General features: G+C 40.6%; 1 protein-coding gene across 22 annotated transcripts in view; it reads right to left on the reverse strand.

The window, feature by feature from the left end:
- Positions 1 to 15,422, reverse strand: part of LOC127935428 (microtubule-actin cross-linking factor 1) — a 156,356-nt gene that overhangs the window by 4,748 nt on the left and 136,186 nt on the right. For 16 of the 22 annotated variants that reach the window (XM_052533284.1, XM_052533271.1, XM_052533272.1 and 13 more), the window contains 29 exons: positions 15,203 to 15,421; positions 14,599 to 14,802; positions 13,149 to 13,374; positions 12,828 to 13,054; positions 12,155 to 12,277; positions 11,972 to 12,073; positions 11,782 to 11,883; positions 11,527 to 11,700; positions 11,016 to 11,171; positions 10,738 to 10,935; positions 10,372 to 10,500; positions 9,748 to 9,930; positions 9,449 to 9,604; positions 9,114 to 9,320; positions 8,910 to 9,029; positions 8,645 to 8,814; positions 8,395 to 8,554; positions 7,785 to 7,979; positions 7,428 to 7,700; positions 7,128 to 7,316; positions 6,943 to 7,054; positions 6,288 to 6,445; positions 5,999 to 6,161; positions 5,764 to 5,918; positions 5,587 to 5,661; positions 4,911 to 4,928; positions 3,662 to 3,779; positions 3,172 to 3,234; positions 420 to 619 (listed from right to left, as the gene is read on the reverse strand). In XM_052533284.1, coding sequence (XP_052389244.1) covers positions 420 to 619; positions 3,172 to 3,234; positions 3,662 to 3,779; positions 4,911 to 4,928; positions 5,587 to 5,661; positions 5,764 to 5,918; positions 5,999 to 6,161; positions 6,288 to 6,445; positions 6,943 to 7,054; positions 7,128 to 7,316; positions 7,428 to 7,700; positions 7,785 to 7,979; positions 8,395 to 8,554; positions 8,645 to 8,814; positions 8,910 to 9,029; positions 9,114 to 9,320; positions 9,449 to 9,604; positions 9,748 to 9,930; positions 10,372 to 10,500; positions 10,738 to 10,935; positions 11,016 to 11,171; positions 11,527 to 11,700; positions 11,782 to 11,883; positions 11,972 to 12,073; positions 12,155 to 12,277; positions 12,828 to 13,054; positions 13,149 to 13,374; positions 14,599 to 14,802; positions 15,203 to 15,421 — 4,575 coding nt within the window. The remainder of the gene's footprint in view (positions 1 to 419; positions 620 to 3,171; positions 3,235 to 3,661; positions 3,780 to 4,910; positions 4,929 to 5,586; positions 5,662 to 5,763; positions 5,919 to 5,998; positions 6,162 to 6,287; positions 6,446 to 6,942; positions 7,055 to 7,127; positions 7,317 to 7,427; positions 7,701 to 7,784; positions 7,980 to 8,394; positions 8,555 to 8,644; positions 8,815 to 8,909; positions 9,030 to 9,113; positions 9,321 to 9,448; positions 9,605 to 9,747; positions 9,931 to 10,371; positions 10,501 to 10,737; positions 10,936 to 11,015; positions 11,172 to 11,526; positions 11,701 to 11,781; positions 11,884 to 11,971; positions 12,074 to 12,154; positions 12,278 to 12,827; positions 13,055 to 13,148; positions 13,375 to 14,598; positions 14,803 to 15,202; position 15,422) is intronic. The other 6 variants (XM_052533281.1, XM_052533282.1, XM_052533265.1 and 3 more) reach the window with 3 other exon arrangements.

Below are 15,422 nucleotides of genomic sequence, written 5' to 3' on the forward strand. Positions count from 1 at the left end.
AAATTTATTTATTTTTATTTTTTAAGTCTCTGATGCTCAACAAGTCTGTTTATTTGACCAAAAACACATAAAAACAATAATATTTTTCAGTTTAAAATGACTGTTTTCTGGTTGAATATAATTCAAAATAAAATCTGTGATGGCAAAGCTAAATCTTTTCAAAGTACTTAATGTTATTTTTGATAAATTAATAGCATCTTTGCTGAATAAATACGTCATCTTTCAAAAAAAAAAAAAAAAAAAAGTATATAAATCTTACTGACCCCAAACCTTTGAACAGTATCGTATGATACAGCATTTAAACTGTGTGAGACTGATGCAACCTTCATATTTTTCATGAAGATATGTATAAGCATGCTCCCACAACAAACAGTAAGTGTGTGTCATATCCTAATGGAGTGTAATATGGTGTCTCTCACCCTTGAGGAGGCCGTGGGCGTTGCAGGTGCGGAGGGTAGAGAGGCGCAGCTGTGGGCACTGTGTGATGCAGATGAAGATGAACGGGTGGGCGAAGCAGTGCGTGACGAAGGTTTGGATCGCCGCCCACGGGACCGGAAGGCCGACAGACCCTCTGGAAGAATGAACTTTTCTCGAAGCTCCAGGTTGGTACGTCCACGAGCTGCAGAAGATAAAAGGAGGAGAAATGAAATCAGCTGCAAGGTCGTAAGGGACGAAGATTAGGCGGAGAGTGGAGAGAGTCAGCACTTCCTCCGGCCCACTGCAGACATAGAGATCGGTATACCCACTTTAAAAGTGGTCAGTGTGCTCGGTGGACACGATGCAGGGGGTTTACAGTTTAGTGAGTCAGAGCAAGCATCTTCAAAAACACAAACAAAAAAAACACAACTTCCCTCAGCCCACGACATAAAAGAGAGCACACGCATAAAAAGTGTCGACAGACACCTGAGAGTCATGCCTGATAATGCTTTTAGCAAACACTGAAAACCAACGCAAGCCTCCACGGAGCATTCTCAATAAAAGATACCCAACGCAGCAGCCCTTGCAAAACACACAAATCAGAGCAGCCAGCTGAGAGAGAGAGAGAGAGACAGAGAGAGAGAGAGAGAGAGAGAGAGAGAGGGCTGTGCACAATGGCAGCAGTAGCTTTGCTCAGAAGCTCTCTGTTATGTCCTCAAGACATGAGTGTTGGAGAGTATCTAACTAAAAGCACAGACAATTCAGTTACATTTTTCAGTAGTGTTACAAAAGGAGATAGCATGTAGCATTACATTGGAGCAAAGTGCAACAATCAAACTCCACTCCCTTATACTGGGATTTTAGGTAATCGTTTAGATAAATAATTGAATGGTATTTTATGTCCCTATGTTTTTTAACAATACATTGAATCAAATGCTGCTGTTCATCAATGTTTTCAACAAAGTTACATAAGTAAACTGTTGCATATTTTTCATTAATTGAAAAAAGCTTAAATAAGCTAAAATTGAAGTACTAAAGTACTAAAACTACAGATACAAATAAAGCTAAATAGAAACATAAATAAATAAAGACATGTCAAAAGCACATTACCAAATGATAAAAATATAAAAGAAAAAGAAAAAAAAGCTATTTAATTCATTAAAGCAAATACATATATACATAAAAAACTTTATTAGTGTAACAATAACACTAATATGACACTGGTTTACAATTATTATTTATTTATTAAGCCAATTTTCCTGAAGTTTAGCAGGTCTCCTAACCACAGATGTAGTTCATCAAATTGATCGAAAACCTCTGACGCACTAATATTTGACCACTTCTTTTGTCTTAATCCAGAACAATGATTCAACTGCTGCATTATTATTACTATCTTCTTAAAAATAAAATAAAAGCCACTTGATTTGACATGGTCATAAACTACCTGTGGTCAGTCACTAACATAGTTTGTGTCCTTTAGCTACTGTTTTGTATTAGTGTGTAGTGTGGCTAATTCAAATTTCAAAAAGTGTGATTTTACTGTACTTCAACTACTTTAAATTCTAAGTAGCTTTTAGCTTGGCAAGCTTCAGTTTCAAAGTAGATTCCCCAACACAGCATGACACTCACTTTTCCATCAAACCCAGTCAGACCAGGGCAGTTGATAACTGCTGCACCATATAATTTTCTCTCCACAAACCTGGTGGGGCCTGTAATTCATTTCTCCATGAGTAATTGCTCTTTATGACTCGTTTCAAACAATATTAGAAACCCCAAGCCTGGCCACACCCTGGGTCCTGGATGCTTTTACACTCGCAATATTCATCCAGGACACATATGAAAAGGAATCAAGTCCAGGCCTGCCCAAGCCTGGTCTGAATGATTAGCATGATGCTAACTGACACATATAGCTCACACACTCACACACACCACATATGCTAAAAGACACAGCATTGATGGGATGGACCCAAAGCTGGACAAAAAGGTTTAGAGGCTCAGAATGGAATAGACAGACAGATGCTGTCAAACAGGAAAAGAGTTAAGAGGTGAGAAAGGAGAGAAGATGAGGTACCTCTGCAGCAGAAATAGCCAGGAGTGACCGTCACTGAGAGACACAAGAGACGACATGAAAACACGCATTCACACCATCGCACAGAGAGAGTCACATACGCACACTCACACTGTGTTTAAATGGATAGTTCACTCAAAAAACAAAAAAATCGTTTACTCACCATCAATTTGTTCCAAACATGTATTAATGAGAAATTATGATATTATATAAATTATTGCAGATGGCAATAACTTCAAATAGATTTTTGTCTTACGTTACTGATGTTAAATCTACCATTCCTCATTGACTTGCATTGTATCGAAGAGCAGCTTAAATGTTCTTCAAAATATCTTCTTTTATGTTTCGCAAAAGTTGTTTGGGTGAACTTTTCCATTAAGATTTCTTGCTTGGCAACAAAATGGAAAAAACAGTCTACAAACACCATTTTTGGAATATAAATAAGCATTAAGGATCTCAAATCAAAATGCAGGAAGTTATGTAAACACGACTGAGCCAGAATTCTCAACGCGCAATTCCTTCATTATGAGCTCCAGACGTGAGGACGGGGGCCGATTAGATCAGTGTCAGCCAGCAAAGCACAGCAAAGCAACAAAGAACCAAACGAGGTGTGAGTGAAACAAGAGGGAAACCAAACGAGTGTAAAAGAAGAATATCCGAACTAGAAGGAGAGAGAAAAACCCAACCTATGCGAGATGATATGGAGCTGCTGGAGTCAGAACGGAGGATTTTAAGTCCTGGATGTTGCACTGGGGAGAGATAAAGAGAGATAGGGGAAGGGGCAGAGAAAGAGAGAGGGAGAGACCTAAGGAACATGCATCATGCACTACAATTGTACAAAACCAAAAAAGAGGATGCCAGGGAGAAAGAGAAAGAAAGAAAGGGCCAAATGTGTAGGCCATGCACATAAAAACAACCACAGTGGGAAAGAGGTCAGGAAGTAATAGGAAGTGATGGAAGATGAGATGAGAGTGAACTCAGATTGTACTGAAAAGATGAGAACACTCGAACAAAAATACATCAGTGAAAGGTGATGAGATAAAATATAAAAGTTTTTTGAGTGGAAATATGAATAATGCTGTGTCAACAACTCTGTCTGTCAGTGTTGAGCACTTCCTGGAATCAATTTCATGTCCCTAAAGAGCAAGTTTCCTCCAGCTGTTATGCCAGACGTACCTCGACAAGGGTCGTTCTTCACCAGGAATTCATCCAGCGCCATCCACCCTCCTCCAACTCGAACCATGACGGTACTGCGCAGGATTCGTACAAGACGCAGCTGCTGTGAGTCTCCGAACTGAAGAAAGGCAGAGTGGAGAGGAAAGAACACGGACAGACAGAGAGATAAAGGATTATCATTTCATAATGTCTTATAAAGGTAGCTAGTCCACCCAAAAATTCTGCTCATGTTGTTCCAGACTGCTCATTTTTAGTGTGAATTTTATTTTATATATATATATATATATATATATATATATATATATATATATATATATATATATATATATATATATATATATATATATATATATATATATATATATATATATATATATATATATATACGATTTGCATAGAAGTTCCTCAAAATCTTTCCATTTATGTTCCACAGAAGAAAAAACAAAAACAATGAAGTTTGGAATAACATGAGGTTTAGCAAATAATCTGAACTACAATGGGTGAACTATTCTTTTGATGAACTAAGATCATATTCAAATTAGTTATAGTAATTATATTATGAAGTACCATCCAAAAAAAAAAAAAAAAAAAAAAAAAAATCACATGCAGGAAACCACATATTTTAAATTCCACATGATTAATGTTAAAGCTTGCCCAGCTCAAATCCCATATCTACAATAAACACCACACCACAGCAATTCTCTAGAATTTTTCTCTGAATGTTTGTCCTTTTTTTACTTCAAAGAATTGCTTTGGTTGAAGGTTTATTTTCTCTAAGTCAAGAAATCAGCCACTGGATAGTTTTCCTCCACCAAAAGCCAAAAAGTCATAACAGAAAGCCCTGCAAATCCAAAACATTTTTTGATCATGATAAATCATTTTCAACAAAAAACAAGCACATCCCAACCACAACACATAAGCTGAACCTTTGAAAATCTGCCTCTGCATTTGGAAGGCGTATATAAATGCATTTAATATTTTGGCAATAGTACTGCATTTTTGGTCTCCCAGACAGGAAATGCCCACTGAGAAAGCAGGAAGGCACTAAAGAAATCCCCATTTCAGACAGCAGCCAAGAATGTGGGCTGTCCACAGGGAATTCTAAGCTAGTCCATGCAGAAACTGTCCTGTGTACTGATTTAGATCTGGCAGTCTGAAAACCCCCCAGAATAAAAGAGCTTCTGCAGTGGGAACTGTGCAAAGGCAACAGATTTCACAGAACATGCCACAAACACACTGTTCAATTTACCTGATTCCCAAGGAAGAACTACAAAAAGTCCGGTGCACATGGAGGAGGAATAAACAAGAGGAAAGAAAAAAAAAAGAGTGAAATAACACATACAGACATAAACACATTAACCTTTTATTTTAGTATTAATGATTTCCTTTTAACTATTCCTAAAGATGGCATGGAAATGCCCACGGGGAGCATGGTGATTTGTTGCTATGAGCAGGGTAGAGTGCTTCTGAATGGCTGCTTGAAAACAAACACAAGAAGGTCGAGTAGTAAAAAGATAAATAGAGACAGACAAACATCAGGATGTGGAGTTAGCATCGTGGATCTGTAGCCTGTGCAATGCAGTAAGTTAGTAAACGGTCTTGTCAAAGCTCATTAACCAGTGGATAATAATGCTGAAGTATGATCTTGACTGCAGCAGCCACGCTGATGGGTTGATCATTAGTTGGGTGTGAAGTGCCAAGGCACCTTTATTCCAAAATGACCAAGTCATACTGATGTAACTGAAAGAGTGTGATGATGGTTAGAGTCGTAATATTACAATGGCAAGCTTGGGAATGATCTGAATGAGTAGGTGTGGTGATGAAGCAGCTCATTTCTATACCTTTATAAATGTCATATTAACTGCATTCAAACTTTTAGACTTGAATTCTCGCTTGATTATTACTATTGGGCTCCAGATTCTCACCCTGTACTTGTTCTCTCCAATCTGTTCCACTTGAAACCTCTTGGCACACTTGCACTGGGCCACTTGTCTGGTGACCTGGGATACAAAAAATGTGGATTTAATTCAGATTAATAAAACCATCAAAAGGACATTATCATGCCAAACCCACAAGATTAGTGTTCTTGTCATTGTTCATACCTCATCCTCGATCTTATCAGCGTCTGTTGTGGGTCTGTAAGCATCTTTGTTAGGGTGCAAAGCAGCCACAAATTCATAGTAGTCAATGTAACCATCACAATCACGGTCAAAGATATCAGCAACAGCAGTCATCTCCAGCCTGCTGGTAGGGAACTCTGGAAAAAAAGATTTATAGTTAAACTGGCATTTAAAAAAATGAAAACTTAGATTAGTAGGCAAGTCCATGAGGCCGTACTTGATGCCAAGATCCCGTCGATAAACTCTTGGCGAGTGATCTTTCCATCCTGGTCCTTGTCGATGCGTCTGAAGAAGTCCATGACTCGAGACTTCTTGTGGTTCATCCAGCGCATGTATTTCTTCCTCCACACATCAAAGTCAAAGTTGGCAAACTCTTTAAGCTGTGGGTGAAGAAAGGCCATGAGTTATCACTTCTACTGTTCTGATTTCATCATTTTAAATCACTTATTTTACTATAAGAGTAAAAAAGTACAGCGATAATAATAAGGTAGCAACAGATGCAATACCTCCTCTAATCTGTCGAGAGCATCGTTCAGCTTGCGCTGGCGATCGAGGGCGAGCAGCCAGACTTGTTGCCAGTGGGAGCAGAGCTGGGTGAGGCGCGGGTTACCACCAGTCACCTGTACTGAGTGCTGTTGTTGCTGCTGCTGCTGCTGCTGTTTTCCTGCAAGGAGGACACAGAAAAATATGTTCAGAGTAGCATACTACTGTGAATTCTGAGGTATATTAGTATGCATACTTTGCACAGCATACACGTTTATTGTACATATGGAATAACTTAGTGACTGCATAGACCAATGCATTGTATTTGACTTGACCTTAAATTTCTATTTTTCTAAATAGTATCCTTTATAATTACACTGCACAGTATAAAGCAGTGAGCACAGTTATTTAAGATCAAATCTACACTTCTGCTCAAAAGTTGCAATAATTGAAATAATATTTTATAAAATGTTACAGTATTTTTAATTAAAAAAATAATAATAATAAAAATGCCTTCCAGAATAAGATACTTGTTTTATTATATATATATATATATATATATATATATATATATATATATATATATATATATATCAAGCACAAACAATTGAACAGTAACAAATGTAAAGGTTTGTGTTTGTATGCAGCGTGAGTGCAGATGAGGATAAAGTCTCTTACGGGCCCCTCTCCTGTCTGACAGGCTGCTGGGATGTTCTGCTGGTTTCCTCTTGTATGTCTTTGTCACTTTGTCAACATCAGGCTGTTTTCGCGTCATTTCTTCCATAAACACCTGATGGAAGAAAACAAAACCAATAAGAAATCTCTCAGGACTAAACAATGCAATTAAAGGGACCACTGCTCACCTGATGCTCTGTAATCAGTGTCTTCAGCTGAGTAATGTCCTGGGGGAGTGCTTCAGTATCACGCTGCACCAGTGTGGTCTCCGCCCACTGTAGCCATGACAACAGCTCCTCCAGGAGTGTGGCATTGTTGAGCAATTCAGTCAGGGCCGTCTCCAAGCGCTGCTCGTGCTGTTTGGCCCATGTCAGCACCTGTGGAGCAAACATTATATTACTACATTTGTATTATATAGTTCATATATTAGGTTGAGGTATTTGGTTGACTCTCATTTATTTAACTTTTGGCCCAGGCAGGCTTCATACCTCTTCAAAGCGAGCTCTGATGATGGTGATCCAGTGTTTGATGGTTGTGATGCAGTCTGGGTGGCACACAGATAGGATGGCTTCACCCATGCCAGCAGCTTTATTGACATCCACTCTCTTCTCCTCCACCGTCTGCATGAATTCCCGGTGCGTGTGCAGTAGTGCCTGCAGGGTCTCTGCCTCCTCTGGCAGGACGCCCCGGAAACGCAATGTTTGCTCCGCCTCTGAAAGCCACTCCAGTAACATCTGAACAGCTGTGCGGAACTCCTCTGCCTGCAGAAAAAGAGAGACGAAACAGAAGAAAATATTAACACTACTCTTGGTTTTATACAAAATCTGAAAAACAGTCAGACGTACCTGTTTGAGGGCCTGCTGGAGACGAGTCTGTTTTGAAACAGACAGGGCACAGATTGTTTCCCAGCGGTTGCTGAGCTCCTGCAGTTGAACTTTGACCCAGGCGGTGTCGTCCCGGCCCGTGTCCATCAGCTCTCGGGCAGACCGCTTTAGAGCCTGTACACTACTGGTCCTTTTCCCCAGCTCTTTCTGAAAGACCTGAGGAACAATAAATAAAGCACTAATGCTTAAAACTCGGTCTTGCACAGAAATGCCTAGAATAAGTACTCATTCAAGCCTCCTCTGTTAGTGATCACACAATGTGATCCAAAAATATTGAATATTAGGGAGTAAATTGTGGAAGCGGTTGCAGTAATGAGAACTCAGTCAATATCAAATAAAAATGTTGATTTTAAAATATACATATTTTCAAGTAACTGTGCTTGACTGTTATTTATCAGATCTCCTAATGACATTGACATCTTCAGACTGTTGTCATAATTGTTTAAAAAATGGATTGAACTGCGAGTAAAATTTGTATGAATTAATACTCACAGATACTTTACCTTGTTATTAATGAATAAATAGGAAATTTGTTGATGCAAGACTTTCCTGAGAATCACCCCATTAGTACCTTATGTGAGTCCATTAGGTTGGAAACCAGATCCAGATCTCCATGGACAGGCTGGTCCTCTGCAAGCTGAGGTTCAACACGATACAGCCAATCAACAAGCGCCTGGAGAGCCTCAGCAAACTGACCTGAGAACAAGAGGGCTTCCTCCAACTTGTGTTGTCTGAGGAGAAGACATTCCAAATTATTTCCTTTTTTCTTCACTTCATTCAGCATTCAATCATTACCCAAATGGGTGAAAGTCACCTCTCACCTCTCCACGCTCTTTCCACAAACGGTGTCCCATTTGTCACGGACCTCACCCAACAAGTTGTCCAGTTTTTGCGTGTCTGCTGGCAATGTTGCCTTGTCTCTCATGGCCTTCCCAGAGCGCACTGTGGTGTCATACACTGGCTGCTTGGAGCCAAGAGACTTCTGGAACTCCTGCAGTACAGTGATTAACAGATAGAGGGCGTGAGAGACAAGTCTAAAAGTTCTCAACTTCACAAAGCATTTTAATGCATGCTTGCATGCTGTACCTTATGTTTGGCCAGCTGGATTTTAATCTTGTCAGGCTCATTAGAGATTTCCAGCTCAGAGTCCAGCCTGCTCTCTGCTTCCTCTAACCAGTCTGTCAGTTTCCTCCAGGCCTCATGAAACTAGACAAGAGAAGACTACCAACATCAGACGGAGAAAGACATGATCAGAGCAACACAGACAGAGTGAGGTAAACCTAAACGTACCTGTTTGGCTCTCTTGCGGGCCTCATCCAGGTGCCGTCCTCGGTCTAGTGATCTCTGCACCAGTTTGTCCCAGCGGGCCTGTACACTGAGCAGCAGGTTCTTGATTAGAACCACATCCTGTTTGAGACTGGCAAACCGCAGCTGAGAGCCAGCTTTCTCCAGAGCCAGAACCTGCTCTCTGTGAGTGTTCACCTCATTCACAAACACCTGAAACAAGGACTTTAGTTACTCAAAAGTATTCAATTATTTTACATAAACAGTAGCATGTTTCTCCTCTTATCAAAAGCAAAAAAAAAGATGTATACTACATAAGCAAGTCACATTTTCTGCCCAACCTTGTGCTCATCTATCTGGAATAGGACGGTGTCGAGAATGAGGCTGGGTGGCTGAGCCATGTTGAGCGTCTGCTCTGCCTGTGTCAGCCAGTTTATGGTGTCCTGCAGGGAGGTCTGGAACCCTGTCGCCAACGAGACCGCTTCCTCCAGTTTATCCTGTGAAAAGAGATGAACACAGAGGCAAAGGCATCTTAGGTTTGGAAAGCAGAGTAAGATACTTTATTCATCTGTTCATTAGTGATCAAATCTGATATTTAAACATGGATGTAAGGTCATGAATCTGTCTTTGTATCCCTCACCCTTCTGTCATCCATTTTGGTATTGAGACTGGTCCACTTGTTCTGAAGCATGGCCATGTTTTGCTGGGTCTGGGTGGTCCCAGGTCCAGCATCCTCCCCTCCTCTGGCCAGCAGAATGGACTCTCCCTGATCCAGTAGTCGATGGTACTGCTCACTCCTCTGGGTCAACTGAGCCTCGAGCTCCTACAAACAGGAAAGAGCAGGATAAGTTTATTATATATAACTATATCAAATATAACTAATAGGTGAAAAAACTTTATTGAATATTTCAAATGTTGGAAACTAAAGACATTACAAAAACAAAAATAATAAAAATGACAAAAGCACAAAATTACTAAACCTTAAAAAAAATATATATATATCTTTCAAAATATTAAAATGGAATCAAACAACACTGTCAACAAATAACAATATAAAGCAATAAGGCTTTTCCTAATAGAATGCAAAGGCAGTATATTACAAATTATTAATGTTCTTCATGTAATTTCTTGCCCCCCCCCCCCTCCCCTCCCCCCAATAATTCTAAATAAATATTTATTTGCTATAATAATGCTCTAATAAAGTGCATATTTGCCAGTGGCTGATATCTAATGAGTGGACTAGAGGTGAACTCATTTTGCGTACCATGTGTTGCTGCAGCTGCTCTCTGGCGGTCTCAGGCAGGCCACCTGTGGGTTTGGCAGCGGACAGCTGACTCTCTGTGCGTCTGAGCCACAGCAGAAACTCTTCCAACTCTCCATGGAAACCCTCCGCCTGACACAGAAACCACGCAAGGGAAAGACAATGAGCGAATTGACAGGACACCTGTACTACAAGAACCATTCTTGCTGCTGCACCAAACCATTCTTTCACTGAATCGACTTGAATGGAATCTACTGCAAATGATGCATTTCAGGCTAGAAACATGCAGATGCACTTGTTTTTTTTTTAAATTGTGCTTTCAATCAGATCTTTCCGTGTAATGATGCAGTAATAATATCTAGAGAGCACCTGTTGCAGGGCAGCTTCCAAAAGCTTCTGCCTCTCATCAGTCTTCAGCAGAAGGTTCTTCCAGCTGCGGTTGAGCTCATCCAGCTGGTCTCTCAGGTGGTTGATTTCGTCTCCAGGACTGGACTCTAGCAGCTCAGAGCCTGCGCGGTTCACCGTCTCCACTGTAGCCCGATGGGACAGCACGTCGTTTCTTAAAACCTGCAAAAACAGCTTTATTAAAGGAAACTGCTTTAAAAAGGAAATTTAAAAAATTGAGTATATCAAAATGTCTCAAGTACATGATGCTTAGCCAGCTCAATTTCGATGGCCTTGGGGTCAGAGCTGATGGGTCGCTGGGTGTCCAGTGTGGCGTGAGTGTGACTGAGCCAGGACTGCAGCTCAGAGAGAGCATGCTGGAACTGGCCTAGGGCCAACAGTGCACCCTCCAGTTTGTGCTGAGAGAGTAGACAGAATCAAAATACAATCAAGAGTAAGAGCATTTCCTGTCCAGCCTCTAAAATGCAGTTGAACTGAATTTAAACAGATTTTATATTAGTTTTCATATTTCATTTCCCAATACCAGTACTGAATAATGAGTTAATTATTTTATTATTATTATTAATAAATTCATAATTCAATCAAAATTCATGGAGGCTGATTTATGAAGCATTTGGTGCATTAAACTGAGGTTATCAATGTGTGTTTGTCTATATTTTACAATGCTACTGAATATGGCTCATTTTAGTTTAGAGTCTAAATGATCTGTTTTAAAGTAATTGTTTTGTAAAAGCAAAAGTAGTATTTCCACACCTGTCTGATTGTGATTTTATCCACCAGGTTATCCCACAGGTGGCGCAGCTCAGTGAGAGGCTCTTGGATCATGTCTCGGTCTGTTTGGTCATTCACTTTCTTGAGCAGAAGCTCTCCTTGGTGGCAAAGCTTCTCCATGTCAATCTGCTGCTGGTAAACTTCCACTTTATATTGCTGCCATTTAAAATGAAAAAAGGGTCAATCTTTTTCTCAACGTGATTTTAGAGATAAGAGTAGACAATGTCGGATTCGAACCTTGAGCTCCTCGATCTGTTGTTTAACAGTGCTGAGGTCTGTCCCTACAGCTGGCATCTCACACAGTTTGATGACAGCATTGTCCAAGTAGTCAAACATGCCCTGGGGAGATACAAAGCAATGATTGTGAACACACAGTTGGCTTGACCAATCAGGGCAGAGTTTGTGGAACCAATAGTGTGACAGACACCTGAAGAGCATCCTGGTACTGTACAGAGGCAGTCATGGCCTCTTCCAGCCTCTCCATTCTCTCTCTCCACGTGCGGTTCAAGCTTTCCCAGGCTGCATTCATCTGAGCATCAAAGGAACAACACAAAATCAGCAACTGCGTAAATGTGAGTGTAATAGTGTGTTCCCTGTTCTAGACTCTGACCTCATCGATGGTCTTCTTGACCTCTGGTTTCTCAGTCTCTCCGCAGGCAAAGATAAGGTCAGCTCCAAGTGTTCGTACGATCTCCAGTTCTTCCCTCAGCCCATCGGTCTCTTGCTTAATGGCCTGAGTGCGAGACAAAACATCATGACTCGAGATCGTTGTCTTGACACAATATTTTGATCTACTTTAAAAATCCTAATAAGGAGGGTTTTATTAAACTTTACACGGCTCCCTATACAGACCATCCAGTTTTTCTGCTCAATTATGACAAAGTTGATGATTTTATTAAGCGTAACAGAGCAATGAGGTTACATTTTGTGATGTCAGAAGTAACTCTGCTCTTCAGTTCCAATGAATTATTCAATTAATAACAACAGTTATTGAGGGGGAAAAAATAATTATTTTATTATTCATTATTTTATTATTTTATAATATTATACAAGAAATAAATTTCAGTTTACACACCGATTTGATTTGTTTTTAACAGTTCCCTTGGAATATTGCTGATGCCCCTATATAGAGTTTCTTTAAGACTGATTAGTTGACTAGCCATTTAGGCATCCTCCAGACGCGTCACTTTTGAAAATATGCCGTTTCTGTGCATCCCCACTGAAAATCTGATTAAACCAAAAGATCCATTATGTCTTGCTATTGACTCTCTTGTTGGACTGACCTCGGCTGCCTCTATTTGTTGTTTTATAAGTGAAGGATCCACCCCTGGGTCCTCCAGATCTCTCACAATATCCTGAGAGTCACGAAGTGTGCTTAGCAGAGCGGCCATGTCGGCCCAGAACTTCCCGGAGAGATCTAGAACATCCTGAAGCTTTCCTTCTCTTTCCTCTGCCCTCTGCCTGATCTCATCCCACAGAGAACGCAGTCGTAAGAGTCGCGAACGCACCGCTGAGGATGGGAACAGATTACAGATTTACCAAAACACATTGGATAAAGCATTTCATACAACCATATAGTGGCATTTCAGATCGAAGATCTTTACCCTGGGCGGCAGGATCGTCGTGTGGGGCGCGACCGATGAGCTCTTCTCCTCGGGCACACAGGGCGCTGAAAGATGGAAGGAGTTTGTCCAGCTCTAGTCCTGTAGCACGGTGCTCCGCAAGTTGCTCCCGGATCTTCTCCACCTCAGCCGCCACTGGAGGTGGCTGCCGCAAGCGTTGAACTGCTCCTTCCAGAGTCTCCAAAAGAGGGTCCATCTTATCATGGAACTGAATGGAGAAAAGGAAGACAACAATCAGAACAACTACAGTACATCAAAGTAACTGTAGACGGACCAGGCATAAGGAAGGAAGATTTATCACAGAGACATGTGAAGGGATAGAGGAAATTGCTGCTAAATAATAGGAATGCTTTATGACAAGTATTACAAAATACACCACAGAATACTGACACATTCATCATGCATGGACCCATCTGAATCCGGTATGGTACTTTTTTAAGTGGAACGAAATTCAATTTGTATTAAACATTTTTAGATTTACATGCCTTGTATTAGGTGTATTGGTATTATACAGTACTTGTACACTATTATTTAAAAGTTTGGAGTCAATCAGATTCTTTTCTTTTGAAGGAAGTACCTTTACTCAGCAAGGATGCATTACATTGATCAGTGACAATGCAAACATTTACAATAAGGTGAAATTTAAACAAGAAGTTAATTGAAATGTGTATTTAATATTTTGTCCATCTTCTTTTACTAATAAGATACTTTATATAGGCCAATTGATGTAAGTTAAAACTCGTTTCAACAGATTGATATAAAAGAATCTGAATTAAAGAATTCCTGAAAATCCCTGATTCTCAATGCTACACAGACGTTACACAGCAGTTAAATCAGTGGGTGGTGATGCTCTTACCTCTACCAGCTGAGGGAGTTGCAGAGAGCAGTGATGATGGAGGGATGGACACACACAGAACATCCACAAACATGAGTGATGGGTGGACGGATGGACCAAACGGACATGGGAGGGAGAAGTGCAGGGAATGTTTAAGGGAAGAGTTGCAACAAGCAGGATAGGGGGAAGTTTAGGGGATACAGGATATGGAAAGGAGAGGGCGACAGGATATGGGGAACAGGTTGTATCATAGTCAAGTAGAGTATGGAGGTGGAGAAACAGTACAATGTGTTAATTCAACAGCATGCAACAGACCAGCAGGACTAATCTATAACACAAGAACTAAGCCAAAAATGCAGTTGATGATGTCAGTGATGTTACAAAAAATGCCTTAGTCTGAAACAATGATTAATTAAAGGTGATGCGTGTCATTTTAAATAGGTTAAATATACTTTTGTGTTCTAGAAAACATGATGATGACTCAAAATGAGTGGATATTGTGCTGTGTAATGCTGAACTGTGGGCTTTAACCTACACAATAAATCACAAGCTGGGCAGCAGTCCTAAGTAAGCATGCTAACATTTAGCAGCAAATACCTGGACAGACTGTGACACTGCTTCATCCAGCACCCTGGCTCGACTTTTGACCTCCTCTTTGATGTTGAGGTAACGCCTCTCTGCTTCATTATAACGTTGTCTCAATGTTGCCCCTTCCTGGGCACTGAGTTCTGCCAGCTGTGGACCGATCTTTAGCAGTTTATCAATGTGAGGCTTGTGCTCAGCGATGGACTCTCTCAAAAGCTAGTGAGGAAAACATATGAAACATGTCAAGTGATTCTAATACATATGATATTAAATACGTTTTGTGACTCTTAGTCCATGTCTACTGGTGCATTCAAGTCCTCCTGGGAAGTACACATTTACAATTTGGGAAGACGGAATTAGGTCAGCTGAATCATGCTGAATATTATGGTATTTTGTAGATCCAAGTCAGATACTTTAAGTGACACTTTAACTGCACTGACACGCTCTAAACTCTGAAACTCAGATTTATCAGAAATTCCAGAGAAAATCCTCACTTTGTGAAATTCAGATGTGTTCAACACATAAATTCAATGCTTCCGACATGACTTGAATGCATCATATAACCATGAAGGAGGAAAAGGGACTCAAGCCCTTTGTCTGCATACTGTTTACTCACCCTCATCTGGTCTTGCTGTTGTCGGAGCGCTTCTGTGTCAATGGCGGGAGGGGGTTGCTGGGTAATCAGAGTCTCGGTCTCACCCAGCCAGGGTTCAAGTTCCTCATACGTCTCCCAGAACCGTGCTACCAGGACCTGAGCCTGCTCTAGAGCTGAGAAGCGCTCAGCATGACTCTGATTTACTGCTTCATAACGAGCACTTAAAGAGTCTGTCTTCACC

Source organism: Carassius gibelio, chromosome A19 (genome assembly GCF_023724105.1).
Source record: "Carassius gibelio isolate Cgi1373 ecotype wild population from Czech Republic chromosome A19, carGib1.2-hapl.c, whole genome shotgun sequence".
Classification (NCBI taxonomy): Eukaryota; Metazoa; Chordata; class Actinopteri; order Cypriniformes; family Cyprinidae; genus Carassius; species Carassius gibelio.